General features: G+C 44.3%; 1 protein-coding gene across 4 annotated transcripts in view; it reads left to right on the forward strand.

The window, feature by feature from the left end:
* The window catches only part of LOC310957502 (disco-interacting protein 2 homolog C), a 225,167-nt gene that overhangs the window by 156,008 nt on the left and 44,009 nt on the right, over positions 1-25,150 (forward strand). For all 4 annotated transcript variants that reach the window (XM_083928083.1, XM_083928085.1, XM_083928084.1 and 1 more), the window contains exons 9-17: positions 5,375-5,466; positions 13,418-13,528; positions 13,853-13,976; positions 18,139-18,248; positions 20,531-20,633; positions 20,775-20,839; positions 21,677-21,770; positions 23,311-23,430; positions 24,437-24,551. In XM_083928083.1, coding sequence (XP_083784209.1) covers positions 5,375-5,466; positions 13,418-13,528; positions 13,853-13,976; positions 18,139-18,248; positions 20,531-20,633; positions 20,775-20,839; positions 21,677-21,770; positions 23,311-23,430; positions 24,437-24,551 — 934 coding nt within the window. The remainder of the gene's footprint in view (positions 1-5,374; positions 5,467-13,417; positions 13,529-13,852; positions 13,977-18,138; positions 18,249-20,530; positions 20,634-20,774; positions 20,840-21,676; positions 21,771-23,310; positions 23,431-24,436; positions 24,552-25,150) is intronic.

Below are 25,150 nucleotides of genomic sequence, written 5' to 3' on the forward strand. Positions count from 1 at the left end.
AGTTTCAAAGAGTCAGGCTTGTAGTAAGGACATAAGTGTAATAGGAACATGTGTGTGTGTATGGATTTAATATAACTGTCAACACACAAAGTGACCATGAACATGACAAGATGGAGGCTCTGAGAGAACAGGCTTGCCTGCAGTTACATCTACATCTCAAATCTTATGGACGAGGCCGTTAGAAACAAGCTATCTCAAATAGCTTTACAACTTTAAATGATACTCCACGTTCACTTAGGTTCAACAATCATCAGTTAATTCTGATATAATCTGTCATTTTCATCATATGATATGACACCGTACGATATGATATGCTACAGTGCAATACAAGACTGTATGATATAGTACGATACGTCGTAACACAACACCGCATTTTACAATATAGTACAGTAACATAACATAATAAATATATGATGATGATGATATGGCACAATATGATACAAAGCAATACAATGCAGAGAGTTGCATTATGGTTGGTTACAATACAGTATGAAACATAATGGTGTAGGTGGTACACGTTACAATACGTGACATACCACAAAACATCAGTACAATTGTTTAAAATAACATCATTTCAATGACGGTGATCATCAAATCTCTTTTCTTCAATGTTTGGCTAAAAAGTTCAAGTTGTTTTGAACTGAGAGGCTAAAACGGTGCATTTCTTAAAAGGCTGTACGTATCTATCTGTACGTAAGAATCAGCGGAAACCCATCACTGTCTGAAATACTGTTTGAGTGCAGATATTTGATGTTATCTTTCTCTCGAACAGGGGCTCAGTATTTGACCCACTGTGTCTCGGAAGGAACCACTTTTGTCTCGGTTTCGTTCTTGGAGTCGTTTTCTGAGAGTGGCCGCTTCTCTCAAGGGACAAATATCTGATTTCAGAACAAAAGTGCCCTTTCCAATGAAATTAAACAAGACGACTGGGCAGCCTCACTTGCCCTCCCCTCTGTTTCAGAGGATAAAAGGCTGCTGGATGAGCCTTTCATGGGTTGGATGAGTAATGTCATCCTAAAAGAACCAGACCCAGGCTCTCCAGAGAAACACTGATTCCATCTGTGGCTCTCTGATTTGCACTTCAGCAGGAGGGATCCTTCCTAACATGCCAGCAGGAAGCCTCACTTCTGATTGTTGATCAGCTGGAGGATGGCTGGTTGTCACCTCCAGGTTGCTCACTATTACTGCTGAAAGAAGAAGAAGAAGAAGAAGAATTCCTTTATTCGTCCCGCAATGGGGAAATTAAATTTTCACTCTATCTTTTTCGTTTTACACACACACAGGCCCGAAATACACACACACATGCACAGACAGGACCTATATACATGCAGCTAATGGAGAGATGTTAGAGCGAGGGGGCTGCCAGTGACCGGCGCCCCGAGCAGTTGGGGGTTTGGTGCCTTGCTCAACAACTGGCACCTCTCCAGCCACCAGTCCACGCTCCATTCATGGTCCACACAGCGACCCTCCGGTTCCCAGCCAAGTCACCTATGGACTGAGATACTGCCGCCCCCAAAACACCTTGAAGAAGGCATCCTCATTTCAAAACGGATCCAAGGTCACTGCAGTAGTTTCTACACCCACAGAAAACATGTGTTTCCTGCTTTTCATGGATGTCAGTTAGAGAATAACACTGTTCAGATGAAAATCATTGGGACAATGACTCATGACTGTCCTATTTACCATGACCTGATTCTACATGATCAGCATAAAATCACTTTATTTATTTTTTAATGGAGGGAGCAATGGCATCAGCAACAGGCAGAGCGTGGTTCATAACCTGGGTGTCAGGGACAACATCAAGGTGTTGTAGATTAATCTGAGGGGTCATGGGATAAGTACGCAGTCTGGCTTCTCAGATGTACAGTGCAGTTATGAAAGGAATCGCTGCATCCAGGACTTAGCACCACCCGACACAATACAGAAATACAAAGAACCCAGAGTGTTTCTTCCCCTATCCCAGAACTTGTGCGGCTAGACTTTCCTCCGACACTGACACAGCACTGTGGAGTTTGGAAATGCGAGTCTATGAGAGACGTAATAAGGCACATGCTACATTAACGGTGTTTTTCTTCTTCCAATCTTTGCTTTTTTATGTTCCTGAAATACTGCAGAGTTTTAGCTCTTTAGACTTTTAAAAACTATTGAAACTAGAGAAAATCTCGTGATGGGATCACAGCAGCCACAACACAAATTAGGCCAGGGGTGTAAAGTGGTGTGGCAATGGCTCCCTCCTTACTTCCCACCCCCTTAAGGCCCCTACGCATGATACGCGGTAAAGGCGCTTTACGCAGGCCGTTCCATTTATTTTGCCTATGGTGTAGCCGTGCATACCTATGGTGTAGCTGCGCGTACCGCTCAGATTTGCCTCTCTGCCGCTGTGCTTGAAGTTCAAGTCAGTTGAACGTTGACCTTGTTGCCGCTGACCTTTCAAAAGCGCAACCAATGAGATAGAAGCTTTGAGTGTGACATCTAGGTTTCCTAGGCAACCAGAGAGCGACATCAAGCCGGCTAGAAAGACGGAGGAAAAGCGTGTCTGAGTTTCACAAACTATTTAAAGTTACATTAAAGTCGTATCTCGATCTCGGAAGAAAAAGTAATGCTTGGATGTTCATAAACAGTCACACCAGGTTTGTGAAGAGGCAGTTTACCAACGGTTGTTTTAATCCGAACGTTGATTTAGCCGTTTACTGGGTCTCTGCGCCCAACCTCGAGGTGAGCCCAGTGCAAAACGCTTATCATGTGAAGGCCCCTTTACTTACGGCGCGCTGGCTTGGATCACACCAATCTTCACACTCAGTCGTCATTTTCATGTCAAATACACAGCTGTAAAGTTTCATGACTGTATCTTACACTGTTGCGATGTGATCGCCAAGGGTGAACACAATACTAGCGTCACTGTTGTGGCTTGTAATGAAGTCATCTAAGAAGGGAACATTACTCATGGACATGTGCAGACTTTCCAAGGGTCACAAGTTTGTAAGCATTGTAAAACACCACTGCATTAAAAACAAAATCAGCCAGTAAGGATGGTTTGAGTTAAAACATCTGAACTCTGTTTGATCTAGTGTAAGTTGAGCACGTCCAGTCCCACGGTGCACAGATACACCTGGGGGAACAGCAGAATCTTCTCTGAAACATCAAACTCAAAGGAGAATGTGTTATGGAGGCTTGTGGACACAGTGGAGCATTTAGGCAGCTATTTCTTTCAGAGGTTGGTAGAGTCCAAAAACAAAGCTGACAGGAGAGTCAATGTTGGACACAAACACAACTCCAGTCTGCACTTTGCTAACACCATCACCTAAACAACTTTATATGGTAAGATAGTGTGCCAGCTTTCCATCTTTCTGTTACCCGGGTCCAGATCTTTGAATCAACTCCATCAAGTTCACTGATTCCTCTGACAACTGTGGAACAGCTGAGCCACTGAGCACCCCTGGGGGACTAAAAACGGGCAAATCAGCAACATGGGAGGGACTAACACCACTGTCAGGATGTGCGTTTAACTAGACAGCCCACGCCGATCACACGAGCATCCCAACCTCCGGGGAAATGACCGAATTTCTCTATCATAATTTGATGAATTTGGTCCAATTACATTTGGGATGTATAGAAGAATAATTAGTTTATCCCCATTCAAGTTAGCGTAGTGCTAAACTGCATTCTCTTGTGATTGCTTAGGAGAAAGCGAATTATCCTCCCCCATGGAAATCCGTTAGAGTGCAGCAACGTCAGACTGAAGATGGAAACACACTGTAACCATATGAGGCGATCTTTATGACCCAAGCTATTAAAAACAGCTTCTCCGAGCAAACAAGCACAGGTCTTTAAAGAAAACCGAAGAAGCGTTGTACATGTTGAAATATTGAGTGACCAAAATCACCAAATATTCTTTCTCAAATAGTCTTTTACCGTTACATAATAGATCCAAACAGACCTCACGACTGATTGTAACCATCGCAGCTGCCAGGCGTTCTCCACCAAACAGTCCAAAGCTGTAAGCACTTACAGAGGCAGTTACTGCTCTCTGAGCTCTCCGCGCAATAATGTCGAAATGAAAAATCCACTTCATACTCCTGGAAGACACAAATTGTTATTTTTTGTGACCCTTAATTCTGAATTCATTACTTCAGTTCTCTCTTTAAATTGCACTTTTTATGAACTCACTGAGAGTCACTGCTCCTCTTTTCTTTCTCTCTTTGCCATTCATGTTGTTTTTCCCCTCCTCGCTGTCTTTTCTCCTCTCGGGACTCTGAAGCTCTCCTTCTCTTCATTTCATTAGCGCCGACAAACATCAGAAAAAACTCATTTCGAGTGGAAAAACAATGAGGGATTCACGCTCGATCGCTCATGCATAAAATCTGCGTCTGCCACTCTGAATTAGGAAAAAAAAAACCTGTAAAGGATGGAAACTGAAACTGTTGAGTTAGGGCATTAATGAACGTAGCCGACTGTACCTCGCGGTTAAACTGAAACTGATCAGAAAGAAAGAAAGGAGCCAGTTGAGGTGGTTCGGGCATCTAGTAAGGATGCCCCCTGGGCGCCTTCCTAGGGAGGTGTTCCAGGCACGTCCAGCTAGGAGGAGGCCTCGGGGAAGACCCAGGACCAGGTGGAGAGATTAGATCTCCACACTGGCCTGGGAACGCCTCAGGATCCCCCAGTTAGAGCTGGTTAATGTGGCCCGGGAGAGGGAAGTTTGGGGTCCCCTGCTAAGGCTGCTGCCCCTGCGACCTGACCTCGGATAAGCGGATGAAGATGAGATGAGATGATCAGAAAGATTAGATAGTGTTATATATACAGGGTGATATTTAAAGCCACAGTTATTTTGTAAAACAGCGTCTGTAATGTAAAAATAATTGTTGCTTTTTAAATTTTGGGCTTGTTTCTTTTTAAAAAGAGGTAACGGGTTTATATTGCCTAAAGCTGCACGAGTGCAATTAAAGCTAAATACATTCTTCAAGTTACCAAAACCTTTGATCGCTGTTGTGGGCTGCTGTGTGACTTCCTCTGATGTGCTGTGGTTGTGTCTCTGCGTGTAAAGTATCACTGTACATGGATCCAATTAAGTCATGGGGCAGGTTTGGTTCGCTGGATGTTATGAATCTGTGTTATCTCCATACCAGTCTATCCACGAGGTGAAATAATGTGTTTTAACGACGTCTGTCAGTGCAGTAATTTCTTGCACATGGTGTGTCGTGATGTCATTCTTTGTTCCACCATCATGAGGAAAAATAGTCCAACAAAGACATTTTGTTCTCACAGGACACCGGTTAGCGTTCATCTGTCATTTCTACACAGAACACTGTGCTTTCCTGTTAATTCCCTGTTTGCTTTCTTTAGTTTCGTTGTAATAATTCTCGTAATCTGCCTTTAGGAAAACTGTGGTCCAGGAGTGTCAAGGTGGCCTATAACCTGCTGCACAAACTGGGAACCAAACAGGAACCACTCGTCAAACCTGGAGACCGGGTGAGTAAAAAGAACAAACTGGTGATACCGACAGACTGAGACTTAGGGCACACTCACACTGTCCTTCCGCACCGCGACCAGGGCTTTAGGGTACTTTTCCCCCCTCCCTCTCCCCCCGCGCCCCAGCCCCGTTTGTACTCACACTGCCTGGGCCCTGTCCATATGCCATCACGCCGTAACACGTTACACGCATTGATGCGTGTGTGGCTTTGTTTACAAATCTTTCCACAGAGCTCAGAGTTTTTGTGCGTCTTGTCGACTGATTTTGAATCTTTTCATCGACCAAATCTGCAGTAGACACTCCACCTCCGCATCACACCAACGTGAACCTTTCACCGCCATTGTTGTTGTTGTTAAATGTCCGCGCATGGTCCCTCCTTCTATTTACATGTCCGAACAGGCGGACATAACGCTACCACCGTAGGGCTCGTGCTCGTACACGTGCGCACGCTCGTGCTCGTACATGTGCAAACGGCTCCGCTAAAGCCCACCTCTTTCAAGGCCGCAGTTATGCGCGGAACGGGTGCACTCACACTGCTTAAAGGTACTAGGCTTTAGCTGAAAAACCGGTTTTGGCCCCGGCCAGAAGGACAGTGTGAGTGCGCCTTTAGAGGGAACCGGGGAGAGCTTTGGTCATTCGGTCGAGCTGTAAGGATGTCGGGCTTAACCGATTTTTCCATATCCGCGGTTACATAACATCATTGTGTCATAACCGTGATCATTTTAGAAGCTAGGATATCTACGATGTCCTGATAAAGAGGTGTGTGCGCTGGTTTGTTTTGTGTGCGAGAGCCGTGCCACTCACCTGAAGTGTTGAGAGGAAAAGCTGTAAAATGAGCCGACATTCTAGCCTTATATTCACCAAAAGCACCTTAAATGAGCAGTGGGGGATGATTTTGGATATCTACAGAACGAGCGAATGTACAGTAGTAGTTACCCTGATGTAACTCCAGATCTATGAGTACGTGCTGAACCCTCTGTTTTCAATATGAAGTAGACTGATGTGTTTTATGTCCAGGACCAAAAGAAAAGCTTGTGTGTCTTTTTCCTTCTAAAGTGTCCGATATCAAATTCATCTGTCTGGGTCATACACATCAAATAAGCCATCGAGACAGTTTTTTTTCGTGTAACAAGTTGACGGAGAAATCCCGCACAGTCACTATTTAGTCAATAGAGTGCTAACAGTGATTAGCTCGGGGCAGTAGATTGAACACATTGAAATGTCTTTTTTAACCACTAATGTTGCTGAAAATAACAGCAAACCTCTGCAGTAGCATGAGAAGAGTCACTACACATAAAACAAAGCACCAACAGCGTAGTTAGGGCGCACTCACACTGTCCTTTCGCACCGCGCCCTTGGCTTTAGGGTACTTGTCCCCCCTCCCTCTCCCCCCGCGCCCCAGGCCCGTTTGTACTCACACTACCTGGGCCTCGCGCAAATGCTTCTTGCTGTCCATACATCATCACGCCGTAACACATCACACGCATTGATTGACGTCATGGCGATGCGTGGCTTTGTTTCCAAATCTTTCCATAGACCTCGGAGTTTTTGTGCGTCTTCTTGACTGTTTTTGAATCTTTTCATCGACCAAATCTGCAGTAAACACTCCACCTCCGCAACACACCAACGTGAACCTTTCGCCGACATTGTTGTTGTTGTTAAATGTCCGCGTCCTTCTATTTTCTATGTCCGATCAGGCGCACATAAATTACATCAGAACCGCCGTAGGCCTCGTGCTCGTGCTTGTACACGTGTGAACGCTCGTGCTCGTACATGTGCAAACGCGCTCTACAAAAGCCCACCTCTCTCAGATGGGCTGTGGACGGCCAGCTGGCCGCAGTTATGCGCGGAGTGGGTGCACTCACACTGGTCAAACGCACTAGGCTTTAGCTGAAAAACCTGTTTTGGCCCGGTGCGGAAGGACAGTGTGAGTGCGTCCTCAAAGACTTACCTACTGGCCCCTGTACCAGCTCCTCTCATAGTAAAATCCATTCAAGTGGATTACCAAAGTCAGTCCCAAAGGAAGGAGCCCATTGGTGCTTTGTTTTATGTGTAGGGACTCTTCTCATGCTGCTGCAGAGGTTTGCGGTTATTTTATGTTAAAAGACGTTTTAATGCCTTCACCGTTCTTCCCAGAGCTAATCACTGTTAGCTCTTCTTGGCTGTTAGCGACTCTACTGGATAAAAATTTGATACTGGAATTTATTTTTCTCAATGGCTTATTTGATGAGTGTATTTGCCGAAAAAGGTCCTGGGGTGGTTTTATACGTTATATATATTGTGGCATCCCAGTGAACTGATCCTTTCGTGAGAGTCGGACATCTGTTGCCTCTTTCCTTTGGATTGAAAACATCACAGAGTAGCTTGGTTTCATCACATCACCTCAAGATTCTTGGTTACCGGCCAAAACAAACCCTCGGTGACCCGACACATGGCCATTACTCAATGTTTAAAAATGGACACATGTTGTCCTCCTTTGTTTCCTGTCAGTGTAATCATCACATCACACTCACCGCCTCTCAAACCAGCGATCCACACGCCTCCACACATGAACATGAACAGACGATCATACTTGTATGGAAAAAGGTTCAGTAAGGGTCCCACATGTGTCTGCTACCCCCAGAGTCTCTGTTCTCCGTATTCTTGTCCCTCTTCCATATTTATTTTAAGCTTCATTTCTCACTCGGCTGGAGACTAAGTCAGGACTGGCACAATGCCAGTGCACGTGCGTGTGCGTGTGTGTTTGCGTGTGTGTGTTTTATTGTGTATCTCAGCCGGAAGGGTGTGAGTTTTAATCACCGCAGAACTCCTTTTTCTCCCCACTCAGTGTGAATTACAAGCTTGTCTTTTTTCACGGTTTTACTGAAGTTATAATAAGTTGCACGTTTAGAAATTACAGCGCGGTTGTTTTTCTTGTTTTGACGGAGGGATGTCACGTCTCACAGGATGGTTTCACTGAGAGTGTTCAGAGGGTTGCAGAGATTTAATGAATCTAACAAGGTTTCACTTTGTCAATCAGAGGTTGTGTCATTTTGTGGGGAAAACCATTTTTAAGGGGAATGGGCCTGGCTACTTTCAGGACCAGGACATGTTTGGATTTCAGGTGGTGGACTGCACGTTTGTTTTCCTTTTAATGTCGAGTAGTGGATTTCTAAATGGTTTCAGGATATTCCAAAGGCAGGAAATATGACATTTTTCCAGCTGCACATAATCCATCAGAAGAAATCAACCACATCACAAAACATTAATATCTGGTATAAATCTAAGTAAGTGGGTTTAGTGTATTTATTAATGTTAAAATGGTTTTACATGGATAAAAAGATCGATACAAAAGCTAAAAATAGATTATTTGAAAGTAATATTTGAATCTTAAAATCTACACTAAGGGCACACTCACACTGTCCATCCGTCCCCTGCCCCGTGTTTTCGGGTACTTGACCCCCCTCCCTCTCCCCCCGCACACGCATTGATTGACGTCATCGTCATGCGTCTCTTTGTTTCCAGATCTTTCCGTAGACCTCTGAGTTTTTGTGCGTCTTGTCGACTGTTTTTGAATCTTTTCATCGACCAAATCTGCAGTAAACACTCCACCTCCGCATCACACCAACGTGAACCTTTCACCGCCATTGTTTTTAAATGTCCGCGCATGGTCCCTCCTTCTTTTTTCTATGTCCCAACAGGCGCACAGGATATTACGTCAGAACCGCCGTAGGCCTCATGCTCGTACACGTGCGCACGCTCGTGCTCGTACATGTGCAAACGTGCTTTACTAAAGCCCACCAAGTCATTTTTAATAACCGTGTCAAACATACGACATGACTCTGCACATTTTGAGAATTGCAGAGAAGTCATTTATTCCAACTTTTCAATAAATTGCACTGCTATTCAAAGTAAACCTTTATCATTTTTAGCGGTAGATGGACATTTATGATACATTCCCATCAAATTCTTATCAAAGCCCCGCCCACCTTCAACCCAAGCAGAGGTCTGATCATCCAGAAGAGCTGATAAAAAGTGGAACCGGACCTTTGTGAAGTGTTTAAACAGTGTGCAATAGTTGAAACCTCGTGCACACACAGTAACAGAGACGTTTCCCCTCCACTCTCTCTGGTCTCGTCTGCAGATGAAACCTGAACAGCTGCAATGAGACCTGCACATGTCAACATTAGTCCTGTTAAAGCTTCTGTTAATGTTCATTACACCGCTCTCATTCGCACAGGTGCACTTAGCTTAGAGCTGCAACCTCACAGACACACACACACACACACACACATACACACACACACACACACACACACATATCCAGCCCAGTATTGTATATGGAAGCTATTAAGCAGCACTTAAGCCTGGGCTCTCTGTTATCATCACAACATGCAACTGGAGCCGATCTGGATCCAACATGGCCAAGCGGGAGATAAAGACTCCGCTCTGACGTTGTCGAAACATGCCGGATGCCGGTTGTTTTGTCCCAGGTGTAAGATGGAAGATAGAAATCTGCGTCACAGGAGTTTTCATGGTGTCGAAGTTCCGCAAAAAGCAAAACATGTAGTGAAATGTACAGAGCGAGCAGTAGATATTAGGATCCTGTTACTATCCTCAACAGAGCTCAATGAAGTCATATGAAATATCTAAATGTAATGCAGGACTGACTTGGTTTAAATAGGTCAAATATAATATATAATCTCTGTTATGTTGAATGTTTACCATTTCTGGGGGATATAAAATGCTGCATTCCTTTACCTGCTGCAAGAAATGCAAACCTGTTTTGACATTTCTTCACTGAAGACCCTTGAGCACCAAAGTGTCACTCTAATTGTATTCAATTAGGGCGCACTCACACTGTCCTTCCGCACCGCGCCCCGGGCTTTAGGGTACTTGTCCCCCCTCCCTCTCCCCCCGCGCCCCAGCCCCGTTTGTACTCACACTGCCAGGACCTCGGCCAATGCTTCTTGCTGTCCATACGTCATCACGCCGTAACACGTCACACGCATTGATCGCGTGTGTGTGGCTTCGTTTACAAATCTTTCCGTAGACCTCAGAGTTTTTGTGCGTCTTGTCGACTGTTTTTGAATCTTTTCATCGACCAAATCTGCAGTAAACACTCCACCTCCGCATCACACCAACGTGAACCTTTCGCCGCCATTGTTGTTGTTGTTAAATGTCTGCGCATGGTCCGTCCTTCTATTTTCTATGTCTGAACAGGCGCACATACCGCTACCGCCGTAGGGCTCGTGCTCGTGCTCGTGCTCGTACACGTGCGCACGCTCGTGCTCGTACATGTGCAAATGGCTCCGCTAAAGCCCACCTCTTTCAAGCGTGCCATGGACGGCCCGGCTGTCGGCTGTTATGCACGGAGCGGGTGCACTCACACTGCTTAAAGGTACTAGGCTTTAGCTGAAAAAACGGTTTTGGCCCGGGACAGAACGACAGTGTGAGTGCGTCCTTAAACAAATGCAGGTTCAGAGCCAGTTCACGGGACCAAACTGTGCATGTCAGGAACACGTACATTAGTGATGTGTAGTTCAGGCGTACAGGAAAAGTAAAAGAAATAGATGTTTATTGAAAGTCACACCCACTGTTTCTCAGGATTTATAATACTGTTTATATGCTTACCCCTTCTTACAGTTTATTGTTCTGGTTTCCATTTCTTTACACCCAGAGGTGTGTTGTCATATCTGCTGCTGTTGTATAACACTTTTGGCAGTTTAACGTGACCGCAGTGTGCCAGTAAAACATCCTGAACTGAAGTGAATTGAGCTGAAACAGAGAGGAGGATAAACGGAGAGGCTCAGCCAGGAGAGAGGGGGAGACACTGGAGGAAGTTAGACATTAAATACTGTGTGTGATATGTAAACCGACCGAGGAGAAAACAAACGCAAAAGTGGAATTTTAGGATTTAGAGAGAGCAAGAGAGAGACACTGACCAGATGCCCCCTGAAGAGATTTAGCTTTATGCTTCTCTGATAAGACTGGTCAGCTGGTCTCCTGGCGACAGTCCCTGTCTGTGATTATCCTTCATCTGTGATCATCCATCAGCATCACACACAAAAACACACACACACACACACACACACGCACACACACACACACACACACACACACACTCACACACTGTTTGTTGTTAAATTGAAACCATAGACTGTATAAAAAATGGACGTAGCGTACCCGTCAACTTGATCCGATCGCCTATGGGAGCCAACATCTTGTCAGACTCTGACTTTGCCTCATTTACTCTTACCAAAGAAGGGCATTGGTGACGTGTGTGTGTGGGGGGGGGGGTTGTATATATATATATATATTATACCGAGGAGGTATACGTCAGCCAGCGGCTGTAATTAGGCCACACCCCTAATTATTCATACACTTTAACCTCCAAAAAATAGAAACTAGCCTGGTACAAATACCCCCCCCCAGGTGTTGTCATGGAGATATGACCAAAGGCAAGCCTAGGCATCTTTATTTATATAGCACATTTCATACCAACACAACTTAATGTGCTTTGCATGAAGACAAAACATTTTTTAAAACAGCATAAAAACAAAAAAAAACCCAGTTAAAAGCAGGAGCAAGGAAGAATAAAAAAGTCAAATAAAAGAAAATAGATAAAGTTTAAAGTTATTAAAAGGAGCTCAGCTATAAGAAAAGTTTTTAACCTGGATATCAAAGTGCTCTCAGTTGGGGCTGATTTCAGACCTGCTGCTAGTTTGTTCCAGTTGTGTGCAGCATCACAGCTCAACGCTGCTTCACCATGTCCAGTTTGAACTCTGTGCTCCACTATCTGACCTGAGTCAGTAGATCTCAGAGCTCCACTGGGTTTATACTCTACTAACATGTCATTCATGTATTCTGGACCAAAGCTAGACCAGTAGCAGAACTTTAACATCTATTCTCTAGCTGACTGGGAGCCAGTATAAGGTCTTAAGAACTGGGGTGATGTGATCTGATCTCTTTGTTCTGAATGAGCTGCAGCTGTTCCTTCTTGGGGGGGTCCTGTCAGAAGACCGTTACAGTGGTCCAGTCTATTGGAGATGAAAGCATGAATCAGCTTCTCCTGATCAGTGTGGGACATAAAACCCTTAATTCTGGAGATGTTCTAAAGTTGATAAAGGCTGATTTGGTGCCTGATTAGATGTGGATGTTGAAGGTCAGATCTGAGTCTATCAGCACGCCAAGCTTTCAGACTTGGTCTTTAGTTCCTAAAGACAGTGACTCAAGGTGTTTACTGACAGCAACCCTCTTCCCTTACCCTTTTCTTTATTACCAAAAACATACAGAGACATGCAGATTCAGGTATGCAGGTTTAATGATGCTATGAAGAGGGCCTGTTTAACATGGGGGTCAATGAGAAACTGCTCTATTGTGAAACCTGCTCCTAGTGGACACTCGGAGAACTGCAGTTTTTGGCACTTCCTGATTGGATCAACCAGGAAGTCGCTGTGGTGGGGGCTTGAGGTCAACACAGTAACTTTAGCTGATAGCTTTAGCCTACCTCTATTCTGTCTGGTCTCCATTTTTCTTCAGTAAAATGTTCTTTGGTAGGTCTTCCCTTGTTTGTCTGGCAGTAGTGTCTCAGTCAAACTGCAGACACAGTGGTCTGAAGGTGCAGTGTATCTGGAGTTATGAGGATCCTAAGTTGCAGGAATTCGCTGTGGTGGGGGCTTGAGTGAAACACATATCCACTGAATGTTGGTACAGATCTGTGACAAATTTAACCAAAAGTCTTTTGAGACGTTATTTATACGCAGATGGTGCCATGCAGGGAACAAAGACTCAGTGAATGTTTTGATGGCTCTGATGCCGTTCATCCTACTAACACACTCACATTCGTTTTTCCTTTCACTCATTGCCCATCTGCACATTTTAAATACAACTTCAGGCTTAATGTACAGAGATGCAACCAAGTATTTAACAACTACATCACAACTCAACAACTCTCTTGTCTTCCTGTAGGTGGCGCTGGTTTTCCCAAACAACGACCCCGCTGCCTTCATGACTGCTTTTTATGGCTGCCTGCTGGCTGAAGTCGTCCCTGTGCCAATAGAAGTGCCACTGACCAGGAAGGTAAGCGTTCATAGTGCAGAGCTTCAACCATATGAAACAGTTGGGCCAAAGTTCATTTGTGCGTCAGTGAGCGTGTGAATGGATGTGTCGTGTGTAACTGATCAAAATTTGAATAAAATGGCAGCCTTAAATGAATAAATCATCTACATTCAAATGTGTCATTAAGTGTGTGTATATATATATATTATTATATTATATTTAATGTAACTGTTTCACCATGTTCGATGCACCACCTCACACTTGTACACACACAGCTGTACAGAGCAGAGGAGCTGAGCGGGACCAAGAAGCACTTAATGAGTCCCATTTGATGTTTCTGTCCAGGATGCCGGCAGTCAGCAGATTGGGTTCCTGTTGGGGAGCTGTGGAGTGACGGTGGCTCTGACCAGCGACGCCTGCCATAAAGGATTACCCAAGAGTCCCACTGGAGAGATCCCACAGTTCAAAGGTCACACAGACACACACACAGCCACCATCACACCTGTACTCATACCAGAATAGAGTGTTTTTGTGGGAACATGTACAGATTTGTGTTTATGTACTAGGATTTTTAACATGTTCGTACTTTTGTGTTAGTGTATTTACCAATACCATCATATCCATAACAAAACACCTGATTATCACTGTCAGGCCCATGCTGTCGATACTTAACTCCAAAATAACTGGATCAACTTTGCAGCTGCAGGAGTTGCTCTGTTTTTCTCCTCACACTGAAATAGCAGCGTACCTTTTAGCTGTGTGGCGAGATCATTTACCCAATACGCAAACTGTAAAATCTGTCACTCTAAATATGACGCAGATTATTCAATAAGTGGCTCACTCAGTCATGAAGAGCTTAAATCCTTAAATCCAGAGTTCGCTACAAGTACATCATCAACATCCGGGTACAAAAGCTCCGGTTTTTACAAACAACACGCCGTAATGTCTACATGCATTTGACAAAGGGACATATTTTGTCATTAACGGTTCAGGTATAACACAAAAAGGTGGACCCAGTGCAGACACAGACAAAAAGTAAAGTTACAAATCAAACGTTTAATTTAAAGAACGGACAAACGCAAAAACACTACAGATATACAAACACAAAGACTAAGTAAACGAACACGGGACTAACAGGAATAGGAAGACGACGGAAGCTCAGGAGACGGACGGGAACACGGGAAACTACGGAGAAAACAGAAAACAAACACGATTAGTAACCTTAACCACGGGGAGCGTGAAAACCACAACGAGAAAGGGGACGCCAGTCCGGGGGGAATAGTTTTACCAATACAGGGTCGACGACGGTCCGGCGCTGCATGCCTGTCAGCTTCAGGTATTTAAGGAGTTGGGGTAATCAGCATAACAGGCTGCAGCTTTGGGGGAACGCCTACCGGACCTACACAGAGAGGAGGGAGAGAACATGCAGGGAAACACAGACAGGGGGAGACAAACACACACATAACGGAAGAGAGGAGGGTACTGACAGAACCAGATCTTGACAAGTTTCTAACAAATGTGTAAAAAATATAATAGATAAATATAGAAAGTAAAACAATAAACAGTAGGCAATAAGCTATAAACTCCTAGTTAAATAGATATAAAGTAGAGATATGAATATAGGTAAAATAATATTGGCGGAAATCAGATAAGTGGAGAGACACTTTATATTTACTTTAAATCAATGAAATAAACAAAGGTTTGATGCAAATCATTTGTATCAATGATTTCCAGAAGTTTCATTTCAGCTCTAATCCAATTCAATTCAATTCAATTTTATTTATAGTGTCAAATCATAACAAAAGTTATCTCAGGACACTTTACAGAGTAATTTACATAGACCCAACAGACAGCTCCATAGCAACTGTTGTACGTAACAGCCGTCTGCTATTCAGAAGAAACAGACCGTAGAGAGGCGCGATCGACCAATCAGAATTGAGTATTCTACACAGCTGTGAAATGAAATGCAGTAACAAGGCAGTAATAAGCCCAGATGTGTTCAGAGTACAGAGGTTAAAGTATATCGGTGCCTCTCTTGTGTCAGCGCAGCTTCCCTGTCTCTCTCAGTGGGATGAATGGGCAGACTGATGGCAGGAGACAGCGAGGCTGTGCAGTGGATGACAGGATGAGAGAAAGAGAGAGAGAGAGAGAGTGAGAGAGGCAGTGAAGTGGAACTGCGAATCGATGGGGAAGCAGTCGACAAGAAGGAAGAGAGAAAGAGACACGTGATGAATTGAGAATAGAGAGAGAGAGAGAGAGAGAGAGCATCCCGTCGTGATTAATAACGACCGTTTGCTTTTCAGTAATGGATGTATAAATAGCAACATGATGCCGCCAGATTTACTGCTGCTCACTCACTATGGATTTTGGAGTGTGTGTGTGTGTGTGTGTGTGTGCGTGCGTGCGTGCCTCTGTCTCATTAAGGTGGAGTGCTCCTGTTATTGATCAGCAGGCTTTTAAACTCATTCACGTGGCTGATTGTTTCTTCTGTCTCACTGCTCGAGCTGGGGGAGCATTAATTCAGACATTAACAGCCCCTCACCGGGTCAGGGTTTCACATTCACTCATCCTCCGCCATGTAAACTCTTGTAGTAATAATGTTTATTTTTATCATTGAAGCAGTAAAACTTAATGCGTGCTCTACTACTTCCACAATTATGACATTTATTTTCAGTGATATGGGGATGGCACACAATCAGGAACCACCAGCAATCTATCATGAAGTGATCCTCAAGTTAAATGAAGACGTATGAGAAGAAGTCTGGTCTGAGGCAGTTAACTTATCACATATCAGTGGCTCCTTCCATTTGGGGTATAGAGCAAAGCAAAAGGAGGTACATTTGACTACAAACTTACTTTTCTTGTTGGGTTAATACAATACGGTAGCACATGTGACTTTTGCCTGCGATAGACCGGCGTCCTGTCCAGGGTGTCCCCCGCCTCAAGCCCGATGTCAGCTGGGATCGGCTCCAGCCCCCCCGCGACCCCGACCCCGAGATAAGCGGTTGAAGATGAATGAATGAATGTGACTTTTGTTGAAAGTCACTGTCTGAGGGCTGAGGGTGGGGGACAGCGTGTTCACGGGGAGATAACAGGTCAACGGCAGATGAACATAGAAGTGGCGCACGTCATATGTAAGATGGAACCGGAGGAGATGCTGCTCACGTTTCTTTCATTTCTAATCATACATCTGTAATAAACGCTGTGTTTTTGTTAAATGTCACATGTTAAAAGGTGTTTAAACTAGTTAAACAATTTCCAGTCCCAGTCCTGTCTTAGTGGAGAGAGTGCCTGTCTGACTGGGTGTTTAAGCTGATTTTTTATCCTTGGATTTTACCACCTTCCCTCCTGGGTGTGCGAGCTCTCTGTTCCAGCCAAAAAGTTGCTGAAATCGAACAAAGAATATCCACTTTCTACCAGATCAGAGACAACAACAAGTCCTTGGTTACTGTTTGGCTCTGCTAGAGGTTCCGCAACTGGCAGGGAACCCAACGCTACTGTGCCATCAGGCTTTGTCTTTGGCTAGAGATCCTTGGAGCACTTTGGGCGCTGAACCAAAGCTCTACCCCCCAGCAAATGGAGCCCTGGACAGCCTCTTTAAGAACAAGTGCGGAATAAAACAGCCCCCCTTCAATATTGCCCTCCCATGACATCCAGCCTGCCAACGATCTTAGTGTCCTGGATGATCTGGATTTTCTTCCACTAAGGGCGCACTCACACTGTCCATCCGTACCCTGCCCAAGCACGCTTCACAACTTAAGTCTAGTTTGTTAGACCAGTGTGAGTAGTGAGTGGCCAAGGCACGGCACACTTGCCGGCCGCGACCAGTTTGGGAGAGGTAGGCTTTGGTAAAGCACGTTTGCACATGTACGAGCACGAACATGCGCACGTGTACGAACAAGAGGCCGACGGCGGTCCTGGTGTCTGCATATGTGTGTCTTTCTATTTAAAAAGATGGTTTGCGGTGGTCTGATGGGGAGAATAGTGTGGTACTAATATTATATCGTGTCCTGCTCCACATTGCACTTCTCCTTCTTCAGCCCTGCTGCCCTGTGACATGCAGTAGCAGCTGTTTCCAGCTCAGCTCCCATGCCATGCTATAGCCCCGAATGTACGGCTGAAGATGAGATGTGCAAGGGTCCAGGAAATCACCAGCAAAATCCCAGCAGGTCTTACAGAACCATCTAGAGTTAGGGAAGCTCATTGTCCACGTGGGGGCAAATAACACACTGAGCTGCTTGAACTGGACTTCATCCACCTGTTGACCGTCCCGCACATCTCCGGTCCAGTACTGACTGTTGGCAGAGGCTTGGGTGCTTCAGCTGCCTGCTGAGGCCTCGGCTTAGAAACTAGAGGATTGCCGGTGTAAGTCCCTGTATGGACCAAGTATGCAATGTAGACTGGTAGCTATAGATGTTCAGCTCAGCCAGTTCAGCTCCTGGGTACTGCCACTGTCCTCTTGAGCAAAACACGGAACCCCAAAGTGCTCGGGATGCCTGTCCATGGGCCAGCCCGTCTCTCTGATGTCCCTCAATTTAATGAATGCGTACAGGTCCTTTTTGCATGTGTGTTTGTTTCAGTCCTGTGTGTGCTTATTGGTATTAATGAAGTATGTTTTCTTGTGTGTTCAGGCTGGCCCAAGCTGCTGTGGTTCGTCGCAGAGTCCAAACACCTCTCCAAACCTCCCCGAGACTGGTTCCCACTTATCAAGGATGCCAACCAGGACACTGCCTACATCGAGGTAACACACACTGATACAAACACTGAAGCGTGTTTACCCCGGGGCGCGGAAACATTTCCACTCATCACTATCTTGTGAATGGAAATCAATGATGTTACATGTCTTTTGGATTAGAATAGAGGCTTCATCAGTTCATGTACGCATCTGACCAGGCTCGGACTGGACCAGGACCAGGACCAGGCTGGGACTGGTTCAACCAACTGGTGTGAGATCCAGGTATTTAACCTCTCACAAGGCCGACGATGTCACTGAAGCCTTTTTGTGCTCCAAGTGCCCACGCCCGTCGTTAGAGTGGCAGTCGTTGGTGGGCAGGTGGGCAATAGAGCGTAGTCGAAAGCCTGGTCCTGGTCCTGGTCCTGGTCCTGGTCCTGGTCCTGGTCCAGTCCCAGCCTGGTCCTGGTCCTGGTCCAGTCCAAGCCTGGTCCTGGTCCTGGTCCAGTCCCAGCCTGGTCAGATGCGTACATGAACTGATGAAGCCTCTTGGATGAGAGGTGAAACGTCTTCCTAGACAAATAACCAAGTCCAGTTGCTTTTGACTGAAGTTGCTTTGAGGATAACTGAGTGGATGTTTCTCTGCCGGCTGCTGACCAATGGCATCATCTCGTCTGATTGATCTGAATTTACCTGGAGCACCTTAAATCAGGCGTGCAGTAGTTGGACGGACAGTGAGGTGAAACGTCTCCTCGGTTGCACCAGGGATCAAAAAAGGCTGAAAGGAAAATGATGAAAGTAGAAGGATGACTGAAAAACGATCGACCTTTTGTTTTTAATAGAGGCCGGGTCCCAGACAGCCGAGACAGATGAAATTACTGTGGTCAAAGAAATACTATTCATTTTTTTTCCCCATAGCTAACATTTTTGCATGATTCATGACTTTAATAGCAGCCCGTGACATGCTTCGTTTCAGTCGTTTGTCAGATAGCTGCCAGACCTTTCAGACAGAGGTCTTATTTTGTAGTTTCTCTCCTCCTTTAACGTCGACTCGTTTTGGTTTTAAATTCATCCGTCATCATTTGATTCAGGCCTCAAAAATATATAATTATAGTCGTCACGATGTCCCGAGATGACTCCATGTTTTTATAGCTCCACAGTCGGCTGACGGCTGAGATCCCTTTTCACAGCGTTCTGACTCTGACCTCTACATGATCACCTGTATCATTATATGAGCTCCGAGAGAAACAACAGGCAACAGACTTGGGTTTACTGAGATCACGTATGAGGGCGCACTCACACTGTCCTTCCGCACCGGGCCAAAACCGGATTTTCGGCTAAAGCCTAGTGCGTTTGACCAGTGTGAGTGCAACTGTTCCGTGCATAACTGCGGCCAGCTGGCCGTCCACGACCCGTCTGAGAGAGGTGGGCTTTTGTAGAGCGTGTTTGCACATGTACGAGCACGAGCGTGCGCACGTGTACGAGCACGAGCACGAGGCCTACGACGGTTCTGATGTAATTCATGTGCGCCTGTTCGGACATAGAAAATAGAAGGACGGACCATGCGCGAACATTTAACAACAACAACAATGGCGGCGAAAGGTTCACGTTGGTGTGATGCTAAAACCCATTTCGGCCGCTTGTCCCCGCGACCTCGTTCTTTCGGTCCTGACCCAGTTTTCATGACCACAGGTGAGGGTAGGAACCAAGATTGACCTGTAGATCCAGAGCTTTGCCTTCTGACTCAGCTCTCTTTTCGTCACAACGGTGCGGTAGAGTGACTGCAACACGGCCCCCCGCTGCTCCGAAATCTGATTACAAAGTATGATTTGATCAGGTCTTTCACTGCCGGCATAGTACACAGCAAGTGGTGTCTGTGGGGTGATGAGGTAGATTCAACCTTGCAACAAAAAAAAAGCTTATTTTCCCCTCTCAAATTTTTTACTTTAATTTTAAATGTCTGCAATTTTACTCACAAATTTCCAACTTTACTCTTCTGAGTAAATTCTGATCTTTTTATTCTGAATATTATCCTCAACTCTGTTTTCTTTATCTACAATGACCCTAATACTCTACTACTAATTGTTTTTTCTTTAATTACTTAATTCACTTTTACTATTATTTACATTTTTTTACTGTACTTTTCTCATTGTACCTAAATGATTTACTTATGTTATATGTTCGTTACTTACGTGGTTGTTTACTGGGACTACGTCTGGGTTGTTGGTGGAGATAGCGGCATTCATGTTGGGGTCTTTAAAGCAGACGCTTCCACTCAGTATGCTGCAACTGTTTGCAGGACTTTTATTTGCCACACACTCATCACCGTGTCTCTGTCTCTGTGTGTCCAGTATAAGACCTGTAAGGACGGCAGCGTCCTCGGTGTGACGGTGATGAGGATAGCCATGCTCACACACTGCCAGGCCCTCACACAGTCCTGCTCATACACAGAAGGTAACACACACACACACACACACACACACACACACACACACACACACACACACACACGCACACACCAAGTTACACTTCAGTTCCTTTCACATTTCACCCTGAGTGTGACGTTACGGTTCATGTGTCTCTCTCGTCCTCCAGCTGAGACCATAGTGAATGTATTAGACTTCAAGAAGGATGTGGGGCTGTGGCACGCCGTCCTGACCGTAAGAAAAACACACCTTAACCCTTCACTGTCTTGCTTTATCAATTCAAATGATGAATGAAAGTAGTGCTGTGTTAAAACATAGAGAACAGAACTTTGCTTCTGTCCCAGACTTAGCAGGGATTTGGTTATTTACTCCTGAGCAGTAACTTTAATGTCTATATTTCTGTCTTTTAACCCTCCTGTTGCCCTCAAATTTGACTAACACCATTTATTCTAGGGGTCAATTTGACCGTAGCAGTTTAAACATCTCGAAAATTATCATAACTAATTTGTGACTCAAGTTACGTCTGGTACTTTATGTATTTATTTAACAAAATGAAAAATATCACTGATGTTAAACTGCGTGGAGGGATTTCTGTGTGTGTGTTTTAAAGTATGTCTGTTATTTTAAGTGCTATTTTGTGTTATTTGTAACATCTGGAATGAAAGTAACGTCCGTTATCAAGGACAGCAGCATGAATTTGACCTCATATAATATTTGAATTGTAAAATAGAAAATAATAATAATGATTAAATCATCCAGATTATCAAATTGACCCAAAGGAAGTACATGTACGATAAGAACAATAAAAGATATATATATAATCATGATAATTTTAGGTTTTTCATGAGTTGTCCCCATAAAATGAGGAAAAGTCATAAATATAAAGCAAAAAAACAAAAAAAGACGTCGTTATTTAGGGATGTTAAACATTAAATGGGGTCAAATTGACCCTTAGGTTAACAGGAGGGTTAAACAGGTTGTACATATTTGAACTCCATACTTAACAACTACAAGTTCTCTTGAATCATCCCTCATGCTTGATGACTTTCTCCCCCTCTTTGTGTCCGCCAGAGTGTAATGAACATGATGCACGTCATCAGTATTCCCTACGCCCTCATGAAGGTCAACCCTCTGTCCTGGATCCAGAAAGTCTGCCAGTACAAAGGTAACCAAGCGAACCCACGCTCAGCACGATTACTCTTCATTAAATGAAACCGTTCTTAGGACTTCATTATGTTTTTGGCTTGTCCGTCCATCCGTGAGTGCGTCCCGTACTCGTGAACGCGATATCTCACCCCTGGAGGGATTTTCTTCAAATTTGGCACAAATGTCCTCACAGAAAGCCTTTTTGTGCACAACAGAAGAATTCCTACACTACTTATGACAACATTTCATTTAAATGTCTAACAGGTAAAATGATGAAGTGATGACATTTCGTATCCAAAAGGTCAAATGTCAACTTAACCGTGTCATCATAATATTTCATAACTCGGGAACAGAAGGGGAGACATTTGGTCAGATACTGAACTGGTGACACCAATATTCAGACTGTAGAGATCTGAAGATGTGTGTGAAGCTTCAATGTTTCACCCAAAAATACACTTAGGGCGCACTCACACTGTCCTTCCGCGCCGCACCCCGGGCTTTAGGGTCCTTGTCCCCCCCTCCAGGCCCGTTTGTACTCACACTACCTGGGCCTCGGCGAATGCTTCTTGCTGTCCATACGTCATCACGCCGTAACACGTCACACGCATTGATGACGTCATCGCGATGCGTCGCTTTGTTTCCAAATCTTTCCGTAGACCTCAGAGTTTTTGTGCGTCTTGTCGACTGTTTTTGAATCTTTTCATCGACCAAATCTGCAGTAAACACCTCCGCATCACACCAACGTGAACCTTTCACCGACATTGTTTGAAATGTCCGCGCATGGTCCCTCCTTCTATTTTCTACGTCCCAACAGGCGCACAGGAAATGACGTCAGAACCGCATTAGGCATCGTGCTCATGCTCGTACACGTGTGCGCGCTCGTGCTCGTACATGTGCATACGCGCTCTACAAAAGCCCACCTCTCTCAGACGGGCTGTGGACGGCCTGCTGGCCGCAGTTATGCGCAGAGCGGTTGCACTTACACTGCTCAAACGCACTAGGCTTTAGCTGAAAAAATGGTTTTGGCCCGGTGCGGAAGGACAGTGTGAGTGCACCCTTAATACCTTTAATACCAAAATCTTCCCTACATACGTATATTATGGAAGTATGGACAGTTTGGATGTAGACTGCAACTTGACTGACAACCACAAAGCGGTAATTCTAGTTTTGTTCTAATGTGTGAAATGTGCGACTTTGACATCTGTTAATCATGCACGTCAGTTGACCTACTTTAAACAAATCAGACTGTCACCTTGAAGACTTTCGGCTCCTTTTTGCTCTAGTTTTTAATTTTATGTTGTGATCAGCAGATGAGATTTTTGAGTTCTACGGCACAAATCACAAAGTAAACTCAAATATAACCTTCAATGTGAAAACACCCAAAACGACAGCCTTCAAAACGCAGGTGACTGGTGTGTTTGATTTCATTGCATCATAGTTTTCTGATCCCAGTGAATTTGACGTGAGGTAATTGTTGAACAGACATCAAACACGACTAAAAGTGTATAAATATGTGTATAAATCTAAACATGCGTGACGTCTGTGTGTTTTGTGTGTAGCTAAGGTGGCGTGTGTAAAGTCGAGGGACATGCACTGGGCTCTGGTGGCCCACCGGGAGCAGCGAGACGTCAACCTGAACTCCCTGCGCATGCTGGTGGTGGCAGACGGTTCAAATCCCTGTAAGAACACACTCTATAAATGTTCAGTTTGTGTCAGGAAGTCTTTCAAAATAAAAGGGTTCACCCTCTGGGGACCACGAATATCCAACCCTGTGTTTAATGGCACTTTGTTTGACAGTGTATATAATATTTTGGGTGTATGGAAATATCGATACATAGACGTGATTATCGTGATATTAGGTTTTGTAATACTTAGAAATATTGTCTCTATTTTTTATGAATGTGCATAAACATGTAAACATTCATGTTCACAGACCAAAAGTTTAGGCACACCTTCTCATTCGATGGCTTTCCTTTCTTTCTTCATGACTATTGACGTTGTAGATTCACACTGAAGACATCAAAACTATGAATGAACACATGTGGAAATATGATATTCTAGTTTCTTCAAAGTAACCGTCTTTAGCTCTGATCACTGCTTTGCACACACTCTGCGTTCTCCGGATGAGCTTCAAGAGGTCGTCACCTGAGATGGTTTTTTCTATAAATGGGATTTCTTGCCTTGCCTTGGAGCTCATCAAGAGAATCCAAAGTGTGTGCAAAGCAGTGATCAGAGCCAAAGGTGGCTTCTTTGAAGATATATATAATTCCACATGTGTTAATTCATAGTTGTGATGCCTTCAGTGGGAATCTACAACGTCAATAGTCATGAAAATATAGAAAACTCTTTGTATGAGAAGGTGTGTCCAAACTTTTGGTCTGTACTGTATATATCATTCCAGCAAATGGCACATATGATATTATGATATAACAGGATGTTGTGCTTTTCATAACAACAACAGAACTAGATTCAAACTGTGATGCTGCTTAAAATCTATTTCTTTGGCCTTGGAGGTCTCAGGTTAGAGATGCACCGATCCGATGCCTGGATCGGATATCGGATAATACACAGCGATGAAACTTTCCATACATACATTTGGATTAATGCAGTGTTGTATTTCTCAATATAACGGTATAAGTAAGATGACATTTTTACAATGTCTTGATAATCATCTGTGTCTCTCAGGGTCGATCTCATCCTGTGACGCCTTCCTCAACGTTTTCCAGACTAAAGGTTTGAAGCCAGAGGTCATATGTCCCTGTGCCAGCTCCCCTGAGGCCCTCACTGTAGCTTTAAGGAGGTATACACACACACACACACACACACACACACACACATTTATATGCATGTGTCTTTGCATTGGTGTTTCATAACAAACATCCCAAGACTCTAACAGAAAAGTTTCTACAACATTTAATTTATATTTGATGATTTAAAATAAGGTAAAGATCAGAATCTTCATTGTTTATGACTGCATATTTTCAACGTACCGTCTCAAATGTTCTTATTATGTATAAGTTGTTCTTATATAATCAGGTTTTCATCATCATAAGACATCACATCCTCAAGTTCTACACAGAAATCATTAAATATCATCAAAACACTTTATTCCCTGCAAACTCACATATACACACATATACTGTATATATACATTTTATTTTACCAGTACCAGCTGCACCCCCCTTCCACCACGCCCGGCTCTTCGTTTACAGTTCTGTGGCTTTTAAATCCATCCTGTAGTTGAAACCACATTATAGTCGAACCAGGGCAGCTTTCATTAAAACAGTCGGCTGTAACTCATGCTTCATGCTCTTAATTATGACACTCTGTGTGTGTGTGTGTGTGTGTGTGTGTGTGTGTGTGTGTGTGTGTGTGTGTGTGTGTGTGTGTGTGTGTGTG

The sequence above is a fragment of the Echiichthys vipera genome, assembly GCF_963691815.1.
Source record: "Echiichthys vipera genome assembly, chromosome: 15".
In the NCBI taxonomy this organism is placed as follows: domain Eukaryota; kingdom Metazoa; phylum Chordata; class Actinopteri; order Perciformes; family Trachinidae; genus Echiichthys; species Echiichthys vipera.